The sequence below is a fragment of the Sorex fumeus genome, unplaced genomic scaffold (genome assembly GCF_029834395.1).
Source record: "Sorex fumeus unplaced genomic scaffold, SorFum_2.1 ptg000030l, whole genome shotgun sequence".
Taxonomy (NCBI): Eukaryota; Metazoa; Chordata; class Mammalia; order Eulipotyphla; family Soricidae; genus Sorex; species Sorex fumeus.
Window position 1 is genome coordinate 27,900,213 of NW_026606087.1, and position 24,556 is coordinate 27,924,768.

Here is a 24,556-nt window from a genome sequence, read left to right on the forward strand (position 1 = left end):
GCAAGAGTGTTTCTGTATCTATGTGGGAGTCAGTTAATCTCTCCTTATTTTCCTTAGTTCAAATTGGATTTCATGATCAGCTACTTCAAAAGGCAGCATTGCACTTTGAAAAAGCATCTGTGATGTAAGTTTTGGAACCGTGTCATCGGCCAGGACCGGAGAGCGTTCTTTCCGAGTTTTAATTAAAAAATGAAATTAAGAATTCTTTAAGATTATATCAGCATTTTAAGGGCATAACAAGGTCAGTGATTTGTGAAGTGTCTTCTTTCTCTTTTTAATGGTGTGGTTTATAAGATTCAATCATGTGAGTCGAGTTCACGTTCTCTTTCATATTCCTGGTTTATGTACGGGAGACATAGAGGACTACAGAAGGCAAAACTTATCCTTGGATGTGAGAATGCCCTTGTGAGAGTCCCGCCCATCCTCTTGTGAGATCAAATCTCAGACCTCGAAATGCTATTAGGAACAAAAATAAGGAGGGTAGTAGAAAATTAATCAGAAAATGTTCAAAGCGTGAGTCCTGGGATGGAGTCCAGGGTAAGCCTTGCATGTGTAGGACCGGGGTTTTGATTTAAGGCACTGTGGAGAAAAAAGTATAAAATCACAAAATGTGTTAGAAGTGTACTACTTTTGACAAGGAATCTACAAAGGTAATAATGAAAGGAAAAATAAATTACTTCGTCTATGGTTATAAAAAGGATTACTGCTAAAAATGATAAAAGGAATTAACGTGAACAGCTTTCTTGGATTTACTCAGAGGATTTACCTGTTCCAGTAAATATTTTTTCACCTGATTTGTGAAATCACTAAAAATAAATGTACATGTGCTCAAGGTTTCAAAATAGAATATAGATATGAAAATATTCATAATTATTAATCTGCATAGATGAATGACTTCATGAAACTTTCTTAGTTACTAGATGAAAAGTCACTTGCTCTATTCCCCTGGATCCTAGCAGTAATCTTTCCAGAACAACTCAGTTATTTTTCTCCTTGGCTCTTTTCTTCAAAGCTGTTGAGGTTCTCAGTGAAGTGAAGTACGTGATTAAATGTACAGGATTATTAGAGCCAGGAAGGCCTTAAAACTAAATAGTATGGACACAGTCCCAAGTTTGTTTAGCACTGTCTGTAGCACTGTCCTCCCATTGTTCATCGATTTGCTTGAGCAGGCACCAGTAACGTCTCCATTGTGAGATTTGTTGTTACTGTTTTGGCATATTGAATAAGTCACGGGTAACTTGCCAGGCTTTGCCATGCAGGTGGGATACTCTTGGAAGCTTACCGGGCTCTCCGAGAGGGGCAGAGGAATCGAACCCAGGTTGGCCACCTGCAAGGCAAACACCCTATCCGCTGTGCTGTCGCTTCAGCCCACCTAGTTTATGACATCATATTTCCACCTTCTCTAAAATGAGTCTGTCTAATGTATTTTGTCCTCCTTATCTTCTCTGAAATTTCCCACAACAGTTTTATGTTTGAAAGTATTCACTGTATTCAAAAATGTTCCAAGAGGAGGCAATGAAATCAGCATAAAGTAAAAACCCCATGCCATAGATCCCCACCCTTGAATCAAGTACTTATGAAATATTACCCAATCTTTTTAACAATAATTGTTTTATTTATGTCTGTCCTGTTAAGTGCTGTTTAATTCTTCAAGATTCAACTGTAATTATTACCCTAACTCATCTCTTTACCTTGAACTCTGTCCACATAGCTAAGGATGATCTTTCTACCAACACAAATCATATCTTTATTGATCTTTAAAACTTTTCAGCAGCTGTTCACTGCCTTACAGGATAAACTCCACAACTTTCAATGTGGTAAGTATACTCTGTAGGATCTGTGTGCTCTGTATCTATCCATGTTTCCCATATTCTCACATACCCTAATAACACCTTGGCCAAAAAGAACTATTGAGACTCCCAGACTCCTTGATTATTTTACAGACCATGAGACTTAACTTTGAGCTATACCTTGTTTAGTGTCTTTTTGTAAACTTTAGAAATAACAGGCAAGAGGACCTTTCTAGAATGCTGAGTGACAGGCACTTTGAAACGTGCTCCTTGCTGATCCCCAGTATATGCTTCAGGTCAGTTACTACTTTACAGGCTGTGTAAAATTGTAAAAGAAAAACTACTGCTATGTTTTGGGGGTGCAATTCGATGCCATCCATGAAGAACTGAAGAAGGCTTATCGGAAACTGACCATGAAGTACAATCTAATGAAAGTGCAAATGAAGGAGAGAAGTTCTAAACAGATTTCTCAGGTTTATAAATTTCTCTCTGATACAAAAAAAAGGGACTTGTATGAAAGAGGAGCATGGGCCATTAAAGAAGGTAGAGCGGGTGGTGGCTTTGGTTCCCCATTGACATTACATATATACATATATATATATAACATACTACATACATACATGTATACATATATAAAGGAGGAAGAATGAATATAGGAAGGAGAAATTAAACTAGTTGTGCCTCTGTTATTTTTAAAGTTTACAAAAAGACACGACTCAATGGGCTTTGGTTCCCCCATTGACATATTACATACTGCATACATATATATATATACATACATTTATATAAAGGAGGAAGGATGAATAGATAAAGGAGAAATTAAACTAGTTATGTATCAACTCTCTGTAAGCTTAGAAGATTTATAGAATGGCACAAGGAAACTAGCTTGACAAAAAATGTGATACATGACAAATGTGAGCGCTGGGTTGGTATGAAGAAGCAGTAGAGTGTTTTCCATTTACTGGGTTATTGGGATGTAAGTAAGACTTCAGCATGTAGAATCTGGAATGGCTCATAACATGCAATAAGTATGAATGGAATGACAGGGACATGGAGAAGGATCAGTCCTAAAGACAGATGACAGGGGCTGGAGAGATAGCACAGCAGGTAAGGTGTACGCCTTGCACGTGACCAACCTAGGTTCAATTCTCAGCATCCCATATGGTCCCTGAGCACGGCCAATAGTAATTGCTGAATTCAGAGTCAAAAGTAACTCCTGTGCATAGCCAGGTATGACCCAAAAAGAAAAAACAAAACAAAACTAAAACAAAAAGCACAGATGATAAAAATGCAGTGGAATTAAGATAGAGATAGAGAAAGGACTCTAGAGGATCATGTTGACTAAGGTCTGACAGCTGGACAGAAGATAGCAGTTCATGGTGAAGGACACCAAGAACCAGGACTGGAGGCAGGATACACTATCATTGCTTTAGATTAGAAGGACAACGTTCTTTTTATGAGGTCAGGAGAACGCCTTTCCATGTATATATGCATATGTACATACACTTGGTTAAAGTATTCCATGGCTTCCAAAGGCAACTATCTACTCTTGTCAATGGAACTATTTCTGCCATCTTTCACTCAAGCAATATTGCCAAGCATGAAGATATCCAATGTGTGCTAAATGAAAGTTACCAATTTACTGTAGGCTGTATGAAAGTTATCACCTAATTATTGAATTGATGGTAAAATTTTCTATGAATGGCTTTTCCTCTCTTGTCAAACTTTCTTTGCTATAAAATGCCCTTTATGAAAGAAAACATAAATGACTGATGAAATGGACCAGGAAACTGGTAGACTTTTCTCCAAATCAGGAAAGACATCACTAGAACAACAAAGAAACATAGGATGATAAACATTATTCCAGTGGTGAAGTTAAGTATCAGAACTTTTAATAGGGTGAATAATAATGTTGCTGGATTTTACATACTGCAGTGAATGAGCGAGAGACTATAATCAATATGTTCACTACTTGCAATTTTTCTTTTCAATATTCAACTCTGATAGTGGATTATAAATTAAAAGAAGAGTAAACTCAAATTTGAAAGCACATAAAAAGGATATAGTATTAGATGATTCCTACTGTTTACTTTTAGACATCATATGTACTCTTAATACAGCATTATTTTATTTAGAAATTATACATAACTTTGATATATTTTGAGAGAATAAAAGTATTTATTTCAAAAAGTGAATAAGTAAGTTTTTGATTATTTTTCAAGGAGAGAAAATTGAGACAAAAAATAAGCTGTAGAGAAACATCTTCTTTATGCTCCAAAGCAGGAACACCAACTTCATGGTTTTTACAAAGGGAATAAACTGTTGAAAAGGACTCTGAACCCTGTAGACAGTACTTAGCAGATCTACTAAAAGATGGACTTATGAGAAGGCAAGGTGCAGTTTCCCCAAAAGTAAAGTGTTAATTTATTGTGCAGGAACTGACAAAAGCAATGTGAGTGATGGGTAGTTTTGTGCATGTGTTCACATGTGTACAGAAGGAACAGTCTTTTGTATGATCTTGAAAGCAAGACCATGCTGGATGTCATCACTACCTTTTTGTATTAGTCATATTTTCATGGTCTCAAAATCATGCTGCATAAATTGAAGTCTTTAGCAGATATGTTACAAGAAACAGAAATAAACTATTAATTTAAGTGATTGTAAACTGTAAAAGGAAAGGGACCATGTCTTATTCAACTCAAAATCCCTATAATGCAAGACAGTATATGACATATAGTAGAAGTACCGGGAATGTATGCTCTTCAATGACAGCCAGCATATTATGATCAGATAATGCTTTAGAGGCTATTTCCTATCAAGATAATTCAATATGAACCATTTACTTAGCATATTTCAGGTTTGATTATTAAGTACAAAGAGCAAGAATTAAGAACTTCTATGGCATGAGTGTTTAGAAAACTGAAAAAAAATATTTTAATTACCCTAGGAATATACAACAATAAATGGTTTTTCATTCTCCCCAAATATAAATCAATTTTAATGTTAAAAACAATCTCTTCTTTTTAAGAAAAAAATGTATACTTGACAGAGTACCCACAGCAATCTTGTTTTCTGTAGATATCAGAATTGAATTCTGTACTCTGCCTATTTCTTGCCTTTGCAAGTTCTGCAAAGTTAATTACTCCAAACATAATCTCTAGTCTTGGGAGCTGGCACTTTGCCAAGTAATTTAAATTGCTTTCCTAAGGAAATTTATAATTTCTGTTTTGTTTTAGGTGATGTTACAGAAATAAGTTGTATATGCAATTAATTTATCCCTGGATGTTTGCTATCAATTAAAAGATGAAAATTGGGGTATTTTCATTGGAAGAGAGTGCAGATGACTGACTCTTCTTGCTTTAGCTGACTGGTCTCCACTCTCCTAAATATTTGGCTAAAAGGTTAAGCTCGTACTTGGAAGATGTAGTTTTACATGTTTGCTAGCTTTAATGGAAAACTCAAATCCTAATCTTCACAGTGATTTTTGAGTTAATATATTAATGCTTCTGAAAGAGTGTGTAAAATTCTTGAATATCCTGAAAAGTTACACATTACTACATAGTGCAATTTACAAGTTAGAAAGGTGACATTTTCAGGGCAGGAGAGATAGTACAGAGAGGGGTTAGATGTCTGTCTTCTGGCAGTCAGTCATGGTTAGATCAATAGAACCATGGTCCCCTGAAAACTTCCAAGTGTGCTCCCTGGGCACAGAGCTAGGGGTAAGCCCTGAACAGCAACAAGTGTGTGCCTAACCCTTCTGTACTTTCCCTACAAAAAAGTAGTAGTTTCAAAAACACTTTTAGTTTAAATTTTCCTAAAAGGTTAGATTAGTATTAGTTCTTATATTAGCACTATAGCACTGTCCTCCCATTGTTCATCAATTTGCTCGAGTGGGCACCAGTAACATCTCCACTGTGAGACTTGTTGTTACTGTTTTTGGCATATCAAATATGCCATGGGGCGCTTTACAGGCTCTGCTGTGTGGGTGGGATACTCTCGGTAGCTTGCCAGGCTCTCTGAGAGGGAGGGAGGAATTGAACCCAGGTCAGCCACATGCAAGGCAAACGCCCTACCCGCTTCATTACATAAATTTGCATGCATATATTTATATGACTATATTTTTATTTGTTTTAGGTTAGAAAACTTCAACATATTTTTATTTTGCTGTAGAAAGTAAAACATAAATCCATGACATTAGTGGATTGTGTTTCTTATCAATGCACTTGGGCTTGTCTCTTTAATTCTAAATTTTCATCTACCTTTGAGATTCTGAGTTATTTAATATCATAGTAAAATTGAAAAATGATAGTATCAGAAATGGAAGTAAAATGTTTGAGCTATTTCTTTGAATTATTGGATACATTTTAAGGAACATCTGACCAAAAGACATTTTATATTAGAGAGGAAGTAAATAACCTTTGAAAGGAATTGCTTGGTGTTCAAGAATTGAATGCTATCTACTAAAGATAACTTGATACAATAGAGCTCTGATTTATTGTTATTTGTTTCCATATACACATGTATTCATTAATGAAATTATTTTATATACCTAAGGACTCAGTATAATTTTAGCCATAATCTGTCTGTATTTATATTCATATTTATTCATGGGGTAATTCTGAGTTCTTATACCAGGCACTGTGCTAACATAATCACACCAATTAAACAAAACTGAACTCACTAAGCTTGTAATATAGAGTATGAGAACAGACATTTAGTTTAAAAAATAACAGAAAGGGTCTAATTATAAATTGCTAGTACCTTATAGAGGAATTAGGAGGGAGAGAAAGATCCAGAGATAAGGAGAGAAAGAAGTAGAATAGAATAGAAAGAATAGAATAGAATAGAATAGAATAGAATAGAATAGAATAGAGGAAGAGGAAATTCATTCTCATTTTCTCTTAGAGGAAGTGTTTCAAGAAGTACAACTTAAACATAGATCTAAGATGACCAGTCGTTAACAGGCAAAGTATAGAAAGAGCTTTTTTAAATTTGAGGAAAGAGCATGGATAAAGCACTTGAGACAGAAACAGATTTGTTGCATTTTCTGAATAAAAAAGGCAACCAACATGAATAGTATAATTAGCCAAGGAAACAGTAAAATGAAATATATAAGAGGTAGGCAAAGCTAGGTCATGCATAGTCTGAATGCCATGTTAATGACTTTGCATTTTATACTAATGCAAAAAGAAAAGAAATAGATCTGATCTGTATGTTTATCAGATCATTTGGGCTGCATTGAGAATAAGCAAGAAGGGAAGTAACAGAATCAGTGAGACAAATTAAAAGGCCATTCTTGGTGAGAAATGATGGGCATATAGTATAAAACGGTGGAAATAGAGTTGTGGGGAATGACTATATTTGTGATGCGTCTGGAGGTGAAAGCAGGAGAGAAACCAACATTGGGTGAAAAGGGAAGTGTATGTTTAATAGTTTTACGAGTATTTGACCTGGTCAGTGGGAGAGTGAATATGCTGATTACAGATCTGGGGGAATGTGGAAGGATGCAATCTAGAATTTCAGCATCAATGCAATGGTGAAAATAACAATAAAATATGTGTATGATTTTCTTCCTGGAGATTAAGGATAATAAAAAAGAAATATTAAGGGAAAAGATGGAGACAGAATTCAAATAATTAAAAAATAAAAGTCTCATAACAATGACAGAGGGTAGTAGGCTTGGGAACAGGTAGGTCCTTATTGGGATTGCTGAAGATGTGTAATTTGAAAAGGACACATTCAAGATTAAGTTACAACAAATTTTATTTGGGGAAAAAATAAACAAGGAGACCCTATGGCATTCATAACACAGATCACAGAAAGTACACTGAAAAGAATTGTTTCTCATGGGTTCACACCAAAGTAGATGCTATAGTCCCTGTATCAGTGAGTTTCTAGGGAGGAAAGCATCAAAATCACCAGTGGAGTTCAAGAAATGTAACATATGTTCATATACACACGAAAAGGTTTACAACAAAATGTAATCTTTAACACTGAGTAAGAGAAAGGAGATAAGAAGAAAGACTGAAAATAGAGAAAAGAGAGGAAGAAAAATGGATGGAGAATTTTTCAACAAGCAAAGATGTCTCTCTGCCATCAAGCTTGTGATGGCCTCCCAGACTTGCCAGCTAAGAGTGAGTGGACTTGGGCATGTCAGGAAATTTCTCAAGCTTAAATTTCCTTATTCAAAAAAGAAATGAATGATGCTAGTTACCTCACAGGGGATCAACACCTTGAATCATTCACCTTATGAACTATTCACAGAAACAGTTCATAAGAAGTATGAACAAAATGCCTGCCATGCAGGAAGAGCTCAGAAAATATTTGTTGCCATGATATAGCTGATGATAGATGTGTAATGACTAGAACGAAAGGCACCTCCTCTCTCCCAATGGCTAGGGTGACTCAGCTTCAAAGTGGAAGCTAGTTGCATGTATTTAGAAATACTGTTTTGTTAAAAAATATAGGGGGTTACTTAATATCTGCACAGCACTTTAAATTACCATTATGCTTTAATTGTTGCAAGTTAGTGAAAATTAGCATGCTGACTACACCATCACCATCAAAATTACTATTCACTCACTTCTTGAAATTCTAGATTCAATTTACAATGTGTTATTTAACTCCTCTAGAGAAGCAAGTAATTGACTTCTAACCTAACTCTGAACATGCCAAAACACAGATGACATTCTAAGATGACTCTATTGATATATCCATTTTCCCTTTGAGTTATTCTAATTCAGAAATTTCTTGGCCATAAAAAATTACAGAGATACTTTCTGTGAAAACAACTATTTAAGACTGTTATATTGTAAAAAGATCACAATTGGTGATCTCTTGATTTAAACTTTATTGCATTCGCCTTAAGAAACACTTCAAAGTCTAGCTTTCTCTACTTTGTGAAGTGTTTTAATTATCTACCACAGACAAGCTCTAGAATATTAATGCAAGCTTTTATGTTCAATATTTAGACTTAGAGTATTTGTTCACAAAGTTACTGTGAAAAGACTAGAAACATTCTAATGTTAAATCTGAACTCCACATTTATAGTTAATAGTATGATGGGGGAATTAATTTATCTGAGCCTCTGTCTTCTTCAATTAAATGAAAGTAAAAATAAAAGAGAATATTTATAGAAACTAGGTTTATATCATCTGACAATGGGTGAAATTAGGTCCCCTGAGTTCCACCAGAAATAACCCTAACACAGAACCAGGAGTGAGGCCCAAGAACTGTGAGGTGTATCCCCAAGCAAAAACGAATAATAAAGATTATATTCTTCATGATAAAATAGAATAAATTAATCCTACAACTTAGATGATTTGTTTAATATCTCAAGGAGTCAGATACATGGTGATATTAATTTAATATTTTGATCTTGATTGCATGTACTTCTTACAAAATATTATGCTTGGAACATTGTAAGTATTTATTATGAATTATTCAAGAACTGTTGTGTAATCTTTCTCTATGAAATAGAGATGGTTAAACATATATTTATTTACACATTTTGAAAAATATAGTTAATATATTATTGAAATGCATGAGAACCAAGAACATTTGGGATATCAAGTGATCATGTCTTAGGGTTCTGTGATCACGCTTGAGATAAAAGGCGGATGTTCTTAACTTCTCCCATCATGAAAGGGATCAGAACATCGCTCCATTGTGAGGAGAAGCTCAAATGCAAGTGAAGTGAGCGGCAGCAGAGCCCACCCTTTCATTCCTGGGAAGCACATGCATTTTGAGAAGATGAAGTGAGGAAGCGCATGCAGTACCTGGTCATCTCAGAGTCAGGGAGCAGGCCTAGGTGGTAGTGGGGGTAGGGAGATGAGAGAAGGAAGCTTTTGTCACACTCAACAGGGGAATAGTGCCTGGGAGAAGCAGGCTTATCGCACAGTTTGTTCACAGTGCTGTAAACAGGTTCCGGTGGCCTGTGACACAAGAGGAAGAGAAAGAATACTTGATTAGCACACGCACCAAACTACTATCCACCAGCAGCATTTCTCCACGCGCAAAAGTGAAAATCAACCACAGTTCCAAGCACTTCACTGAATCTGAGTTAAGAGATTAAGGATGATGTTTCACTAATAAAAATAAATAAATAAATAAATAAAAAAAGAGATTAAGGATGAGGGAAATAACTCCAAATTCAGTGGGCATGCTTTGAATGTAAGTGTTTTCAATCCCCAGCACTCCACAGATGTCACACACACACACACACACACATACACACACACACGCGCACACACACACGCACACATACACACACACTCCAGGGGGAACTCCCTCTCCCCCAACTCTTCCCCCACAAACTCCACCAGAGAAGAAGGAAAAGTCTTACAAAGAGAATATCAGATTAGAAATGAGAAGTCTGACTGACATCTCTCACAAAATACAATTAAAATTCACATACATGTTACCTGTAATTCATTCTAGAGATGTCAGACTTTTAGACAATACAGTCTTCAGTTGGGAGGTGGTTGCTTATGAATCTGAGGTTTATTTCGACCCATAACAAATTTATTCATATATATCCCATGCACATCTCACAGCTGATTTCACATAGCACAGCAGGTAGGGCTCTTGCCTTGCACGTGGCTGACCCGGGTTCGATTTCTCCATCCCTCTTGGAGAGCCTGGCAAACTACCAAGAGTATCCCACCCACATGGCAGAGCCTGGCAAGCTCCTAGTGGCGTATTTGATTTGCCAAAACCAGTAACAACACGTCTCACAATGGAGACATTACTGGTGCCCGCTCGAACAAAATTGATGAACAACAGCAGGACAGTGCTATAGTGCTGTGCTATTGAATTATCTGGAGATATTGTCACATCATTTAAAACAACCACTTTCTTTAATGCTTGCTACCTATAAATATACATAGAATTATCAAGGTAAATTTTGTATATATTTTTTGGTATAAGACCTAGTCTTTAGTAAGTAAAACAAACTCACAACTCTATCTTCAACTCTTAACATATTGTCTAAATGTGTTATCATTATCTTCTTTTATAGAAAGGGTTAAAAGATATGATTTTTCAATGAAAGAATTATCTGGCAGTCTCAGCCATGTAGTTCAAACAAAATCGACATGAAAGGTAAAGAACAGGGCACTATCATTGGGACCACATCTAGTTGAGGCACATAGTATCATGGGGCCACAGGATACCAGAATGGCAAGTAGCTGAGCAGAGGGACAGGAAGTATAGACAGGTGTTGAACTCCGAACACAGTTTCTGCTTCTATAATTCCCCAGGAAGGCCCCAAGTGTCTATCAGGTGATAACCCCACGTTTTCTGAACCGATTGAGGAAGAATGAAGAGAAAAGGAAGAGAGCAAAACACTGAAAAAAACAAGCTTTACCAAATTACAACATTTGCACAGGCTCATCATGGCTTAGGTACACTTTCTAAAGAAATAGCTTTTCCCTAACACAAGGCTTTCTTACATATAGAAACATACTTTGATCTATATCATGATAGCTTCAGGGTAGACAGAAAAAAACTCAGCAACTTATTCAGTTCTCTGTAATGACCTTTTTAGAGGCAGATGAGATGCTTAGTTCACCAGTGATTAACAACAATAATATTTATAAGAATAGGTTTCTTAAATAATATGGTATTTTTAGGGATGCCAACATAATTTGGGGGTAAGACTCAGCACTCTTTTTTCTAAAACACCTTCAGTTTACATATACATATTGGCCAGAGAGACAGTACAGACTCTTGCCTTGCATGTAGCAAAACAGGATTTGATCCTTAGCATAATATATGGGCCCCCAAGCACCTCAGGAATGACCTCTGAAGAGAGAGCCAGGATATTCCCTGAATACATCTGAGTTTGGTCCCAAAACAAAAAACAAATAAAAAGATGTTTCTGTTTATCTATTATATCTGCATAAGTTGTACTATACACCAAATCCTAAGACATATAGTTGCAAAACTATTCTTTTAAAAGGGAATTTTAAAAATCAGTTTTCAGAATTAATTCACACTGTGTGAAAAGATCTAAAAGGAAAGATAATTCTAATAATTCCAATTATCTAATAAGATGGACATTTACAAATTTTTTGAATATTAAGTCATACCTGCCTATACTCAGGGTTTAAGAATCAATCTAAAGAATGAAATAAACAGTACAAACAGTAAAGCATCATTGTAGAGTCTGTTTCATTCATATCACAGCTGGACCACAATCTATATGCTTAAATTCTTTTTTATAATTAAATAAGACCTACTATAGACAGATACACTTCTCAAAATAGACTGACAATCTAATTAATAAAAACAAGTGTTTTTATTAGTAGATCTCACCATAAAGTATTAACATATTTAATTATATCGGTGGTTCATCTACATAGCTAAATATTAAGATAAAAGCTTATTTTTGATTATAAAATTCAGTTCCAAAAGCTATTTAGAGAATCATTCAACTTTATTAAGCGATACTATATGTACAAAATGGTAGCTGATGTAAACTGCCAGTATAGGACATAAGTATAAAAACTATTATCATTTCTTTGGGGTCAAAAAAATACCATGATTAAATATCATTTCAGTAATACTATACTTTTTGCCTTGAAAACTGAAGTTGGCTTAAAGAAAATGATATGACCGGGGCTGGAGCAATAGCACAGCAGGTAGGGCGTTTGCCTTGCATGTGGCCGACCCAGGTTCAATTCCCAGAATCCCATACGGTCCCCTGAGCACTGCCAGGGGTAATTCCTGAGTGCAGAGCCAGGAGTAACCGCTGTGCATCGCTGGCTGTGACACAAAAAGCAAAAAAAAAAAAAAAAAAAGATATGACCAATTTTACCTTAGACCTTTTCCTGATTAGCACTAGATTTTGAGACAAATAGTCTGAATCAAAGCTGCCTACCTAATATGTATTTTAAGAAAAGAATTCTGGGGCTAGACAGACAGCACAGCGGGTGGGGCGTTTGCCTTGCATGGGACCGACCCGGGTTCGGTTGCCAGCATCCCATATGGTCCCCTGGGCAGCGCCAGGAGTAACTTCTGAGTGCAGAGCCAGGAGTAACCCCTATGCATCACCAGGTGTGACCCAAAAAGCATAAAAAAAATCTACTTCCACTCAACTAAATTAAGGAAGACATTTTACTTTCTAAAAAATAAGGTGATATGGCAAAGCCTGGCAAGCTCCCCGTGGTGTAATCGATATGCCAAACAGAGTAACAATTGTCACAATGGAGATGTTACTGGGACCGCTCGAGCAAATCGATGAACGACGGGAGGACAGTGACAGTGACATTGTCTAGTGATGAACTCTTGAGCCTTCTACTATTGTCATTTAGAACCATCTTATGGAAAAATATTATTTAATAACTCACTTATAATGGTGCTTATTTATTTTGAAGATTTTAGTTGGAGTTTTTATTTGGAACAGGCTTGAACATCTTGGTGTTTCTTATAGACTGAACTTAATCATAATTCAAGACTTTATCAATACAATGGTATATTCACTCATTCTTATATGCTCATAGATAGCACAGTGGGTAGGGCGTTTGCCTTGCATGCGGCTGACCCAGGTTCGATTCCTCCGTCTCTCGTAGAGCCAGGTAAGCTACAGGGTAAGCTTACAGAGAGTATCTCTCCTACACGGCAGAGCCTGGAAAGCTCCTTGTGGCGTATTCGATATGCCACAAACAGTAACAAGTCTTATATTGGAGATGCTATTGGTGCCCGCTCGAGCAAATTGATGAGCAGTGCAAGGACAGTGCTATAGTGCTACTATTATTATTAAAATAGCAGGTTCTCTTTTTACCTATTATTCAGTTCATTACCCCCCTCATTGATTTATACTCTATTTTACAATATCACTGGCTAAAGATTAGATACAGAGCAGGTAGAGCTAGAGTAGAGTTGGTTGGGAGCTTGCCTTGTTTTGTTATTTGAATTGACCTGGGTTCAATCCCTGCCACTCCATTTGGTACCTTGAGTTCTGTCAAGAGTGATTCCTGAGTACAGAGCCAGGATTATGTCCTGAGCACTGCCGGATGTGACCCCTAAACACAACAAAATCACAAATCATCCTGTTAATCGTCGATTGCCTCGAGCAGGCCCCAGTAACGTCTCCTTCATCCTAGCCCTGAGATTATATTCAAGGCTCTTTAGGAGAATGAGACCCATCATTGTTACTGGTATTTGGCATATTGGGTACGCCACGGGGAGTTTGCCAGACTCTGCCGACCCCTAAACAACAACAATAAATAGGTACAGAAAATTCAGTTGATTGTCTTAATTCTCAGATCACATAATATAGCAGAAGATGGGTACATGACAAAACACTACATCAAAACACTACAAAATATTTAGACAAACATCTCAGAATAGTGTCAGCATTCTCTTGCAACCCAACAGCTAAATTAAAAGGTGCCACTTTGAATCTTCATTCAGGTGACACAAAAATGGGATTCAAATTAGATTTATGAGCTTTATACTCTAACGCTAGTATTCTCTCATGCATTATGTACCATCTAGACCACAGTGCAACGTCTGGTTATTATCATCCAATTTATAGTCTGAACATAAGGAATGGCACAAAGGTCTTTGAGACATAATTCTTAAGACAAATGGTAATTTTTTAAAAGCCATTTTTAGTACGAAGCAGTAGCTCTAGAGACACTCTTAACTAGTATTAAATAAATTTAAAAAAGAAAGAAAGAAAGGAAAGAAAAAGGGAAAGAAACAAACAAGCAGGCCCCAAATAGAGTCATTCATGCCACTTCATATCTAATCTAATTACAGTTTGAGTCACTACTTTAAGTAGAAACTTAAGAGAATCAATCAGGAGTTCTGTGGTGAGCAGTAGGAGGTAATCTGCTTGAAAAGACTCTCCACTCCTTCCTTTTCCTGGTGGAATGAGACTTTTACTGAAGTCATCTTTTTTCCCCTTCGGCTAATGACATTGTCCCATACCAGTTCTAACTAGAAAATGTTTTTATTTTGTACAAAAATTTCTGTACAACTTTTGTACAAAAGTTATGGCTGGAGCGATAGCACAGCAGGTAGGGCGTCCGCCTTACACACGGCCAACATGGCCGACCCGAGTTCGATTCCTCCGCCCCTCTCGGAGAGCCCGGCAAGCTACCGAGAGTATTCGATATGCCAGACACAGTAACAACAAAGTCTCCAGTGGAGACGTTACTGGGCCCGCTCAAGCAAATCGATGATCAACGGGAGGGCCTTTACTTTGTACAACAATTTTCTACTTGATGGATGGATTTCATAAATCATTTAATAAAGTCAATTAGATCTTTGAATTTAACTAGCTTGGATTTTTTTTTAATTGTAGATTTAAAAATTTGGGTGATCACTCATTCTTCTGGGTTCTACAGACAGATATATTTAGAGCTAAGTCCTTATATGTGTAAGTTTCAAATCCCTTCACTGAGATGGATGAATGTGCATAAGTCTGTGAGTGCCACAATTAATTTTATTTTTGTATTGAATCACTGTGAGATATACAATTACAAGTAAAGTAAGGTAAAGGCCCTCCCGTTGATCGTCGATTTGCTCGAGCGGGCCCAGTAACGTCTCCATTGGAGACTTTGTTGTTACTGTGTTTGGCATATCGAATACGTCACGGGGAGCTTGCCAAAGTTGCTCATAATTCAGTTTTATTCATACAATGTTCCAGCACCCACACCTTCAACAGTGTTCAAAGTCCCCAGTTTCTTCTCAGCCCTTAGTTCCAGAAGACATAAAACTAATGCTGGTAGTCAGCATTCCTAGTATTTTCCTGTAGTTATGTTCTCTGTGACCTCTTTGCTGGACATAAAGGCAGTGCCAGATAATGAACTGTCACTTGAATCTGGGTGGCAGGAACAGATGTCACTTCATTCCCCATTTATTCAGTCAAAGAAAGCCTTGGGGAAATGACCTGCAACGTAAATCAGCTACTCCCAATCAAAGGGGCCCTGCTTAGCCTCTTACAAACCTCCAGAGTCACCTAGGTTAGAAACTAATGAATATGGAAATGCAGTCTTACTCACTGGCTCTCTTCATTCTGGAACTGCCCCCAGGAGAGGAAAGTAGTTAGAAATATTAGTGCAATCTCTAAATGAATTTATAAACAAATCTTTTATCTTCCTGTCCATTCATCAGGGTCATAGATAAATGGCTTTGTGGACTTCTGCACTGTGCCAATAGCGTTTATTTGCATATCTATGAGTTTATAATTGCAGGCTCTTATAGCATGTAATTAGCACACCCTGGTCCTTGGTGATCTCTTTTTCCTCAGAACTGCATTAGTACTTGCTATTTGTTCTGCTTCCTTGGCATTTTCAACTGCAAATGCACAAAACTGCTCTATTTGGTGCTCCCTTCTCTATCTGAGCTCCCTTTTCCCCTAGCATGTGTGGTTGGCCTCCAAACCATGGAGCAAAATTCCTGGTACTAATCTCGGCCATTCTTGGGTGTTAGTTTCCTATTTTGTTACTTTATGTTCCCCAGATGAATGCAAGCTTTCTATGTCTGTCCCTCTCTTTAGACCAAACATGATTGGCACTCAATGCCTCTTTTGCAAATTACAGCACCCAAAAGGAGAGAGAGAACGGAGGGGAATGCCCTGCCACAGAGGCAGGGTGGGGTGGGGAGATGGGGGGTGGGAGGGATACTGGGATCCGTGGTGGTGGGAAATGGGCACTGGTGGAGGGATGGGTATTTCATAATTGTATAATTGAAACCCAGCACAAAATTCGTAAGTCTACAACTGTACCCCATGGTGTCTCACTAATAAAAATTAAAAAATAAAAAAGGAAAAAAACTGCTCTATTACAGAGAGGTTCTTCATCTCCACTGTTTCAAAGAAAACTACCCCGGGCTGTAACTGCCCCTACCATTTGCCCTGGTTGACTTCAACTTAATTCATTTCCCTCCCAAGCCAAAGCTGCTGTTGCTGGATTGAGCCCCAGATTTTGTAACCTCATGAGCCGAAGTAAAGGGTAACAAAAGCAAAATAAACAAAAAATAGGTTACTCCAAATTGTTTTTTTTTCTCCTAAAGAATTTAAAATGTGAATGAAGGGTCAGGGAAAAGAAATGACCATCTGGAAGCATAACAGAAAGACTCAAGCATATGTGTGTGGGGGGGTGGTACAGGTTATAGTTATATTAACTAATTATAAAACCCCAGATCAAAGTTTATCACATTTTGTGACTAAAACGTCAAGAATTTATTTGAAACTAAAATAATAGTTCATTTTAAGGTGAATATTAGGACCCATGTTATTGAATTTCCTTTGGGATTCCCACATGGAAAATAGTTCTATTAAAAAATTAACTACTATTCCTTCATAGGAGTTTAGGTCATATCTCATGGTAGCGATAAAGAAAAAGTGATATACTATAGGGCTGGGCAGATAGTAGAGTGAGGAGTGAGCAGGGCACTTGCCTTGCGCATGGCTATCCCCAGTTCGATCTCTGGCATCCTATATGGTTCTCTGAGCCCTGCAAGCATGATCCCTGAGCACAGAGCCAGGAGTAACCTCTGAGCACTGCCAGTTGTAACCCCGCAGACAAACAAAGCTACCTTTTTGGTTTATATTCTACCTCTCAGATTACCTCATCTAGATTATACCACTCAAAAGACAAAATTTAGTATTTAAGACCAATGCCAAGTAGATCCAGTCTTAATTTTTTAATATTTCATTTATTTTTAATTCATTAGTTTATTTGCTGATTCTTGGGTCACACCCGACAGTGTTCAGGGTTTGTTGCTGGCAGTATTTAGGCTATAGAATCAGGGTTAGCCATGTGCAAGGCAATTGCCTTAACACCTGAGTTAATTCTGCCCCCTCGCATCTTCCTTATGATGGTTACCTTTAAATTAATTTAATGTTTAAACTATTGCATGAACTATTATTTTTTTATCATTTTGTTTTGGTGTCTTTTTAAATTTTATAACTGATATAAGTACCTTACTTGCCTTACTCTAGTCTCAGCTCTATACAAGTGACGAAAAAAAGTTCTTTTTTTTTCTCTTATGTAGGAGTACTGCTATTTATTCAGCCACTGATTAGCTGATTGAATTGGGCATGAACTCTACCTCACCTTTTTTTTCATAATTTGATTTATTTATTTATTTTTCTTCTTATATTTATCTATGGAATAACTGTGGGAAAATTTACAAAGCTTTCAAGTTTAAGTTTCAGTCATACAATGATCAAACTCCTTTCCCTTCACTAGTACTCATTTTTTTTCACCACCAAGAACCCCAATATGCCCCCTCCTCCCAACCCTCCCAATGCCTGTGAGGCAGATGATTTCTACTTAACTCTTCTAAAAAAAATTCTTAACACTATGAGAACAGGAGAGCAGAAATACTCATCATGAAGTTTCTGAGATACTTGGTAAAGGGGAAGTGACTAACTCAGCGATAAAATTTGGAGTGATCAACACTGCATCGCATTCTCTATCCAGAGAGTGCTTTAAAAGCTATCAGTCCTTGTGTGTTGGCATCACCTCATTGCATGGGTCATATTTATACTTGCATAGCTCTTTTATTTTCTAGATTTTTTTAATTTCCAGAGGAAGAGGATGAAATCTTATTTATCTTTATTTCCCATAGTTTTCTAGAAGGTAAGGAAGTATAAGTGAGGCACTGTCATAAACAAGGAATAGAGATGTGAAGGAAAAATGTAATCAGCATTTTTTTTGTTCTTTTTCTGAGCTAGACTAAAAGTCTAAAATGGCAACAGTATTTCTTTGATGCATCTGAGATGCCTTTGAACATAGTTTGTCATACAAAATATTAGGGATAAATCTATAAACATTTTAGATTCTCCAATACTTATCTTGTTGCTGTGTTCTTGACCATTTAAAATAAGAAGAGATTATGTAGCCCAATACCTACATTAGTAGGATACTAAAGCATTTTACAGTAATGAGAGTTGCGATGCTGAAGATACATGTGCTCAAGTTTCTGATGTATGTGTTCTGTAACTTGAAAGAAAAAATGTATTTGTTTATCTTAAATTTTTATTAGGACACTGCAGTTGACAAAGATATCAATATTAGAGTTCAGGCATACAGGGTTGTAAACTGATCTCACCACAGGTTTCAATTTCTCTCTAACATGTTTGGCTTTAATCTTGAAAGGACACCAAGTTCCTCTTTGGAAATATAGTTTTCTTAGGTCAAGGATCTAAAGTAAGTATAAAAGGTTTGAATTCTAAGTCTAGGCTAGTATGTCTTAGGGTCAGAGTTTGAGAAATGTTTCTCTCTTTTTTTTTCTTTTTTTTTTTGGTCACACCCAGGAATGCTCAGGGGTTATTCTTGGCTCTGTACTGAGGAATCACTCCTGGCAGTGCTCAGGGGACCATATGAGATGCTGGGGATTGAACCCAGGCAGGCCGTATGCAATACAAACACCCTACCTGTTGTCCTATTGCTCTGGCCCCAGAAAATTTATATATAACTTGAGAATAAGAGAAAATACAGGTTATGACTTATGAATAACAATATGCATATTTGCCACTTTAATTACAAAAATTTAAGAGCAAAGATAATTTTTAATTTATCAGAAAGGGGTTAGGTACTTGGTGAAAATTTTATTAAAATTTTTAAAGTATGATATAAAGAAATCTGTGGAATAGATGACTTAATGAATGCCTTCATTTCCTTGGTTCTAAGCACTATCAGATTATTGAATTAAACTCACCTGGATTTTCCAAGAGATCCTAAGAGTGAACAAACATTTATACCATTTTCACTTAACTTTTACAAATTACAGACTCTTCACTTTAATGATATTTAAATGCTTTTTTTGGGGGGGCCAAAGCAATAGTACCACAGGGAGGGGGCCATCCTTGAACATGTTCTAACTAGTTTCAATCATCAGTACCCAGTTTGGTCCAGATGTTGTCCCCCACTTAAAATAAATAAAACGATTTTTTTGTATTTATTGCAACAATATTGTAAACTGTACACATATACAAACTAAATTATTATGAGATAGCATGTTGAATGTAAAACACTGAGCCATACTTGAATCTGCCACTTTAAAGGCCACTGTGGGTGACATTTTATCCTGACTTAAAAAAAAAGTTGTTTTAGCCACATTTATAGTACTGTTGGTGGTAGTTTTATGCACACAAAGATCAAACATCACTCCCTCTACCAAACGGTTTATTTCCCTCCATTTTCAGGTCTTTCCCCACCCAGCATGTCCCTACCATGGTCAGCTCAGTTTATTGGCCAGTTCTTAGTCTCTGTTGTTTTTAGACATTTGTTATTCTTATTTTATTCATTTTTTATGTGAGGAAGGGGCATTGGCATAGCCAGAAGTGCTCAGGGATTCACTACTGGCAGGTTTGAGGGACTATATGTGGTGTTAGGGGTTGAATTCAGTCACCACAAGCAGGCAAGAACTCTACTAACTGTACTATTTCTCTCTCCTATCATTCCCTGCCTATATTTCTTTATATCCCATGTATAGTCTTCTCTTGTTTCTTCACTGCAGAGTTTCAGCATTCTCTTATGTAAAGTGAGTTTTATAATATCAGATTAAAGGTGGCTATAAAAAGCAGAAAGAACACAAAGAAAGGACCTGGCACAGGCATTTCAGACACCCTCTCTCTCAAATAACAGGGTGCACAGCTTCCGAGAATGCTGTTCCCAGCCAGGTATTCACACATTAGCACTTTAAGGTAATGTGGATATTAAAAAATTGAACAAAGAAACTGAAAATTGCTGATAATATAACAAACTAGTACTACTTAACTGTATTCTCTGATGATTCAATACTGCTCCTGACTTTGAAAAGGTAAATTGATTCTCTAATTTTTATTTTTTTTTTGTCACACCTCGTGATGTTCAGAGCTTACTCCTAGCTCTGTGCTAAGGGATCACTCCTGGCGAGGCTTGGGGGCTCATATGGAATGTCAAAGATTGAGTCCCAGTCAGATGCATGCAAAGCAAGCACCCTTTTGCCAACTGTAGTTGTGCCCTATTACACCCTCCCTTACTGTCTATCTTAGGCCTGTACCTGGTTCAATTACATCTAAATTCTATGCCTAATTTCCATCTTCATCTTCTTAATGATCAGTTTTTCTTCTATTGCTTAGAACTATGTTGTTATCAAGTTGTTGAGTTTTAAGCTGATCCTTAATTAATAACAGTCTACAGATCATAAACTGTAAATATTTACTTAGAAAACATAAATTAGGATTAATTCACCATTTTCTCTATATAAGCACCACTGTCAGTTGTATTCTACTACATTATTTTAGAAAAGAAATAGTACAGTAAGAAGTATGCTAGATAAACTCTGAATTATTAAAGTGCTTTATTTTCTCAAAAGAATGTTTGGGTTTCAAAAAATTGGACCATCTCATAACAGGGAATTATAAATGCTTCATGGAGTGCTTTCTTGGAATAAGTAGAAGATGATGACTTTAATAAAAGTGAAAGTTACAGGACCTAGATATTAAAAAAATGTTTCAATTACATTCCTGTTTTCAGGAAATTTCAAAAATATAAATACTATTTAAGATATATGAGGTAATACATATTTATTACCAGACCCAAGGCCTCTGACATATTAATTTTAATCATTTGAGAGAAAGACTATGTCCTACTGTTGTATTTGAACTCATTTTTTTAGAGAAAGGGAAGAGGGATGGGACCAAACCAACCAATATTCAAGAGCTATTCCTGGCTCTATGGTCAGCATTGACCCCTGGTGGTATTCAGGAGACTTGTATATATTGTCAGGATACAGTCAGGAGTGCTATGTGCAAGAGAAAGACATTACACTATATACTCTTTGGCCCAAACATTTCTTTTCTTTTAACTTAACTCATACAATAAAATATAAATCTACCACCCTCCCAAAAAACCTACTACCCCCCAAAAAACCTACCACCCCACATCATGTTTATAGAAACTTAGCATCTAATGACAAGAAATTTTAAGCATAAAATAAATGCACTGGTGAAGAGACTGGTGTTGGAAGGTTGCATGACTGAAATCTATAAAATAAATGGGAGACACCACCTTGAAAAGATGAAAGGTTTACTGACTACATAAAAATTTAAAACCCTTAAACAAGCAACACATTTGTGGAACATATGCTTAACCCATTTATCAACATTTTAAAGACTCTCACAATTCAGTTTTTAAAAAATAAACATCAGCTGTCGATAGAAAAAAGAGTTAAGGTCTCCTTTCTTCTCCTTCCTATACTTTGGGACCCAACCCCTCTTTAAACCATTTCATTTCCTGATTCAATTACTCTAAACACCACATATAAATGATACCATCCTTCTTCTCCTAACTTACTTTATATAAGATGATAATAATAATATAAAAATAGTGAATATCTATTTGTTCCTTCATTAAGGAAGAAATACACATCTCATATAGACACACAAATATTTTTAACTTCATGAGGAATAAAAACAGTGCAAATTAAATGACACATCACATTTGTTATTTAAAAAAATTCAAAATTGATAAAGCACAATTTTGTGGCATAGTGAGATAGCTATTAAAATGATTTCTGCTATAAAGTATAAATCCCCCTTATAACATTTCAAGAAAGCAATTCAAAACAGTGCTTCAGGAGTTTTAAAAATAATCCTGCCCCTTTGGTTCTGCAATTCTACTCCTAGTGCACAATCCTAAAGTAAAAATTTTTAAACATGATAAAGTGTCAACAGAAAGAAAGTCATTGTAGTTTACTATAAGATCAAAACAGAATTAAAGGTAATCAAAATGTTTAATAGAAATGCAAAGCTATATAGATATATACATGTGGTGGTTTATGTAGCTATTAGAGATCATCGATTTGCTCGAGCGGGCCCAGTAACGTCTCCATTGGAGACTTTGTTGTTACTGTGTCTGGCATATCGAATACTCTCGGTAGCTTGCCGGGCTCTCCGAGAGGGGCTGAGGAATTGAACTCGGGTCGGCCATGTTGGCTGCGTGCAAGGCAAACGCCCTACCCGCTGTGCTATCGCTATTCATAAAACATTCAATGCCAGAGGAAAATTTTGAATTAATGAAATTTCCAAATATTGAATAAAGTAAATTACAAAATTGTATATGGTGACTTGAGAATGTGGGGGTGTGAGAGCACCCATTTTGTTTACCATTTGGGATAAAGATTGAATTCTTTGTAAAAGAAGAGATAGCAAAAGGGAAAGTGGGTATTGGGAGCAATGAAAGCCCACCTTCCAGAAAAGTGTAATAAATACCATACACAAAATTAAAAGAAATAGGAAGCCTATCTAAATGAATCTGCCTGAGGATTAAGAGACAAGCTTGGAAAGCAAGGAAGTCTTGAAGACAATTTTAATATCTACCGGTGATAGAAAGACATGGTAATACTCCTCTGTCCTCTGAATGCAATTAAAGTAGTTTGATTATATTGGCTATGCATTTCATTGTATATCCTGTCATTCATATCACAAATATTTCCTAAAATCCGTTCTGACAGCCTCATAATGAGATGTAGAGATGCATGTAGAAATGCAAAATATTCTCTCTCTTCCAAAAAAATGCACTGGTGAAGAGACTGGTATTGAAATGTTGTATGCCTGAAATCTATCAAGAATAAATTTGAATTCACAGTAACTCAATATAAAGAAAAAACTTTTGCTCTCTTCATTGATAAAGCGTTGCGTTTGCAAGGAACCGACACTGGCTCCAGCTACTTTAGGTAGATGGATCTCTGTGAAAGGGAATACAGAAGAGCTTAATGCTCCGAGATCAGAAGAGTGTGATCTGATATACTGAACTTAACTTTAGAGTCTTCCCAACCAGATAATACCTTTTACCCACCTTTTTATTTACCTGCTCATTTATACTTGAGACATTCCCTACCTCATCATTTTGGCTTACTCTCAGTCTCAACTTCCTTTAACATCAACTTGTACGCTGTTCCTGATGCACCTTCCAGTTTTATTTTCTTTGAACTTCCCCTTTCTCTGATGTTTTTATTTGCCCAACTTTTATTTTCACCTTTTTTCCTTATTCTTAAGGCTATCTAGTCATATCTCAGGAATATGGTTTTTTACCTCTTAGCTGGAATCCCCAAACCTTGGTTCCACCAGAGCATTAGTTAAAACAGGGATTTTCCTTAAAACCTTATGATTGCCCTGAGTGCTTCCCAAGTCATTGAAAGTATCACAGGTCTTTCCACTAGGAGTCTCTAAACAGGTTTTCGAGGATTGCCTTTGCTTGTGGTGTTACTGGGGTTTAAACTCATGCCTTGCCTTTGCCAGCCAAACACTTTAAGCCACTGAGCAATTATATGGACCCTTAACTTGCTTCTTCCTGAAACATTCTATTAGAGAATTGACATCCTAAGAAAGTTATGTATCAAGACATAAATTCTAACACTATCACAAATCAAGTGAGAGGTATTATATATAAGACTCAGTTTGTTCCACTATGAGCAGAAATAGTGCCTATCTTTACAGATTTTAAGATATTGAATAAAATAGTACTTGAATAACATTTAGTATGGTGTCTGTCAAGAGTTTAATTTCTGAAAATCATGACTTTTATGAGTATTAGAGCTACTAAGTAGGAAATGTTACAATTGGATTTATAATTCATATATCCAACTTTTTATATTTTTGTGAACGCAAATTTATTCTTCAGAGATTATTTCCTGATCGCCAGAACATGAAATCCAGAAGTTGTAGTCTAATACCCACAATGGAAAACTATGAAGCTATGTTAAATGATGAAACCATGCAGTTTACTGAAGCATTAATGGAACTTGAGGCTGTCACG

General features: G+C 36.4%; 1 protein-coding gene across 22 annotated transcripts in view; it reads right to left on the reverse strand.

The window, feature by feature from the left end:
• Positions 1-24,556, reverse strand: part of DLG2 (discs large MAGUK scaffold protein 2) — a 1,600,462-nt gene that overhangs the window by 511,861 nt on the left and 1,064,045 nt on the right. For 17 of the 22 annotated variants that reach the window (XM_056115953.1, XM_056115951.1, XM_056115947.1 and 14 more), the window contains one exon: positions 9,569-9,724. The exons of the other annotated variants lie outside the window; for them this stretch is intronic. In XM_056115953.1, coding sequence (XP_055971928.1) covers positions 9,569-9,724 — 156 coding nt within the window. The remainder of the gene's footprint in view (positions 1-9,568; positions 9,725-24,556) is intronic. 22 annotated transcript variants of the gene reach the window in all.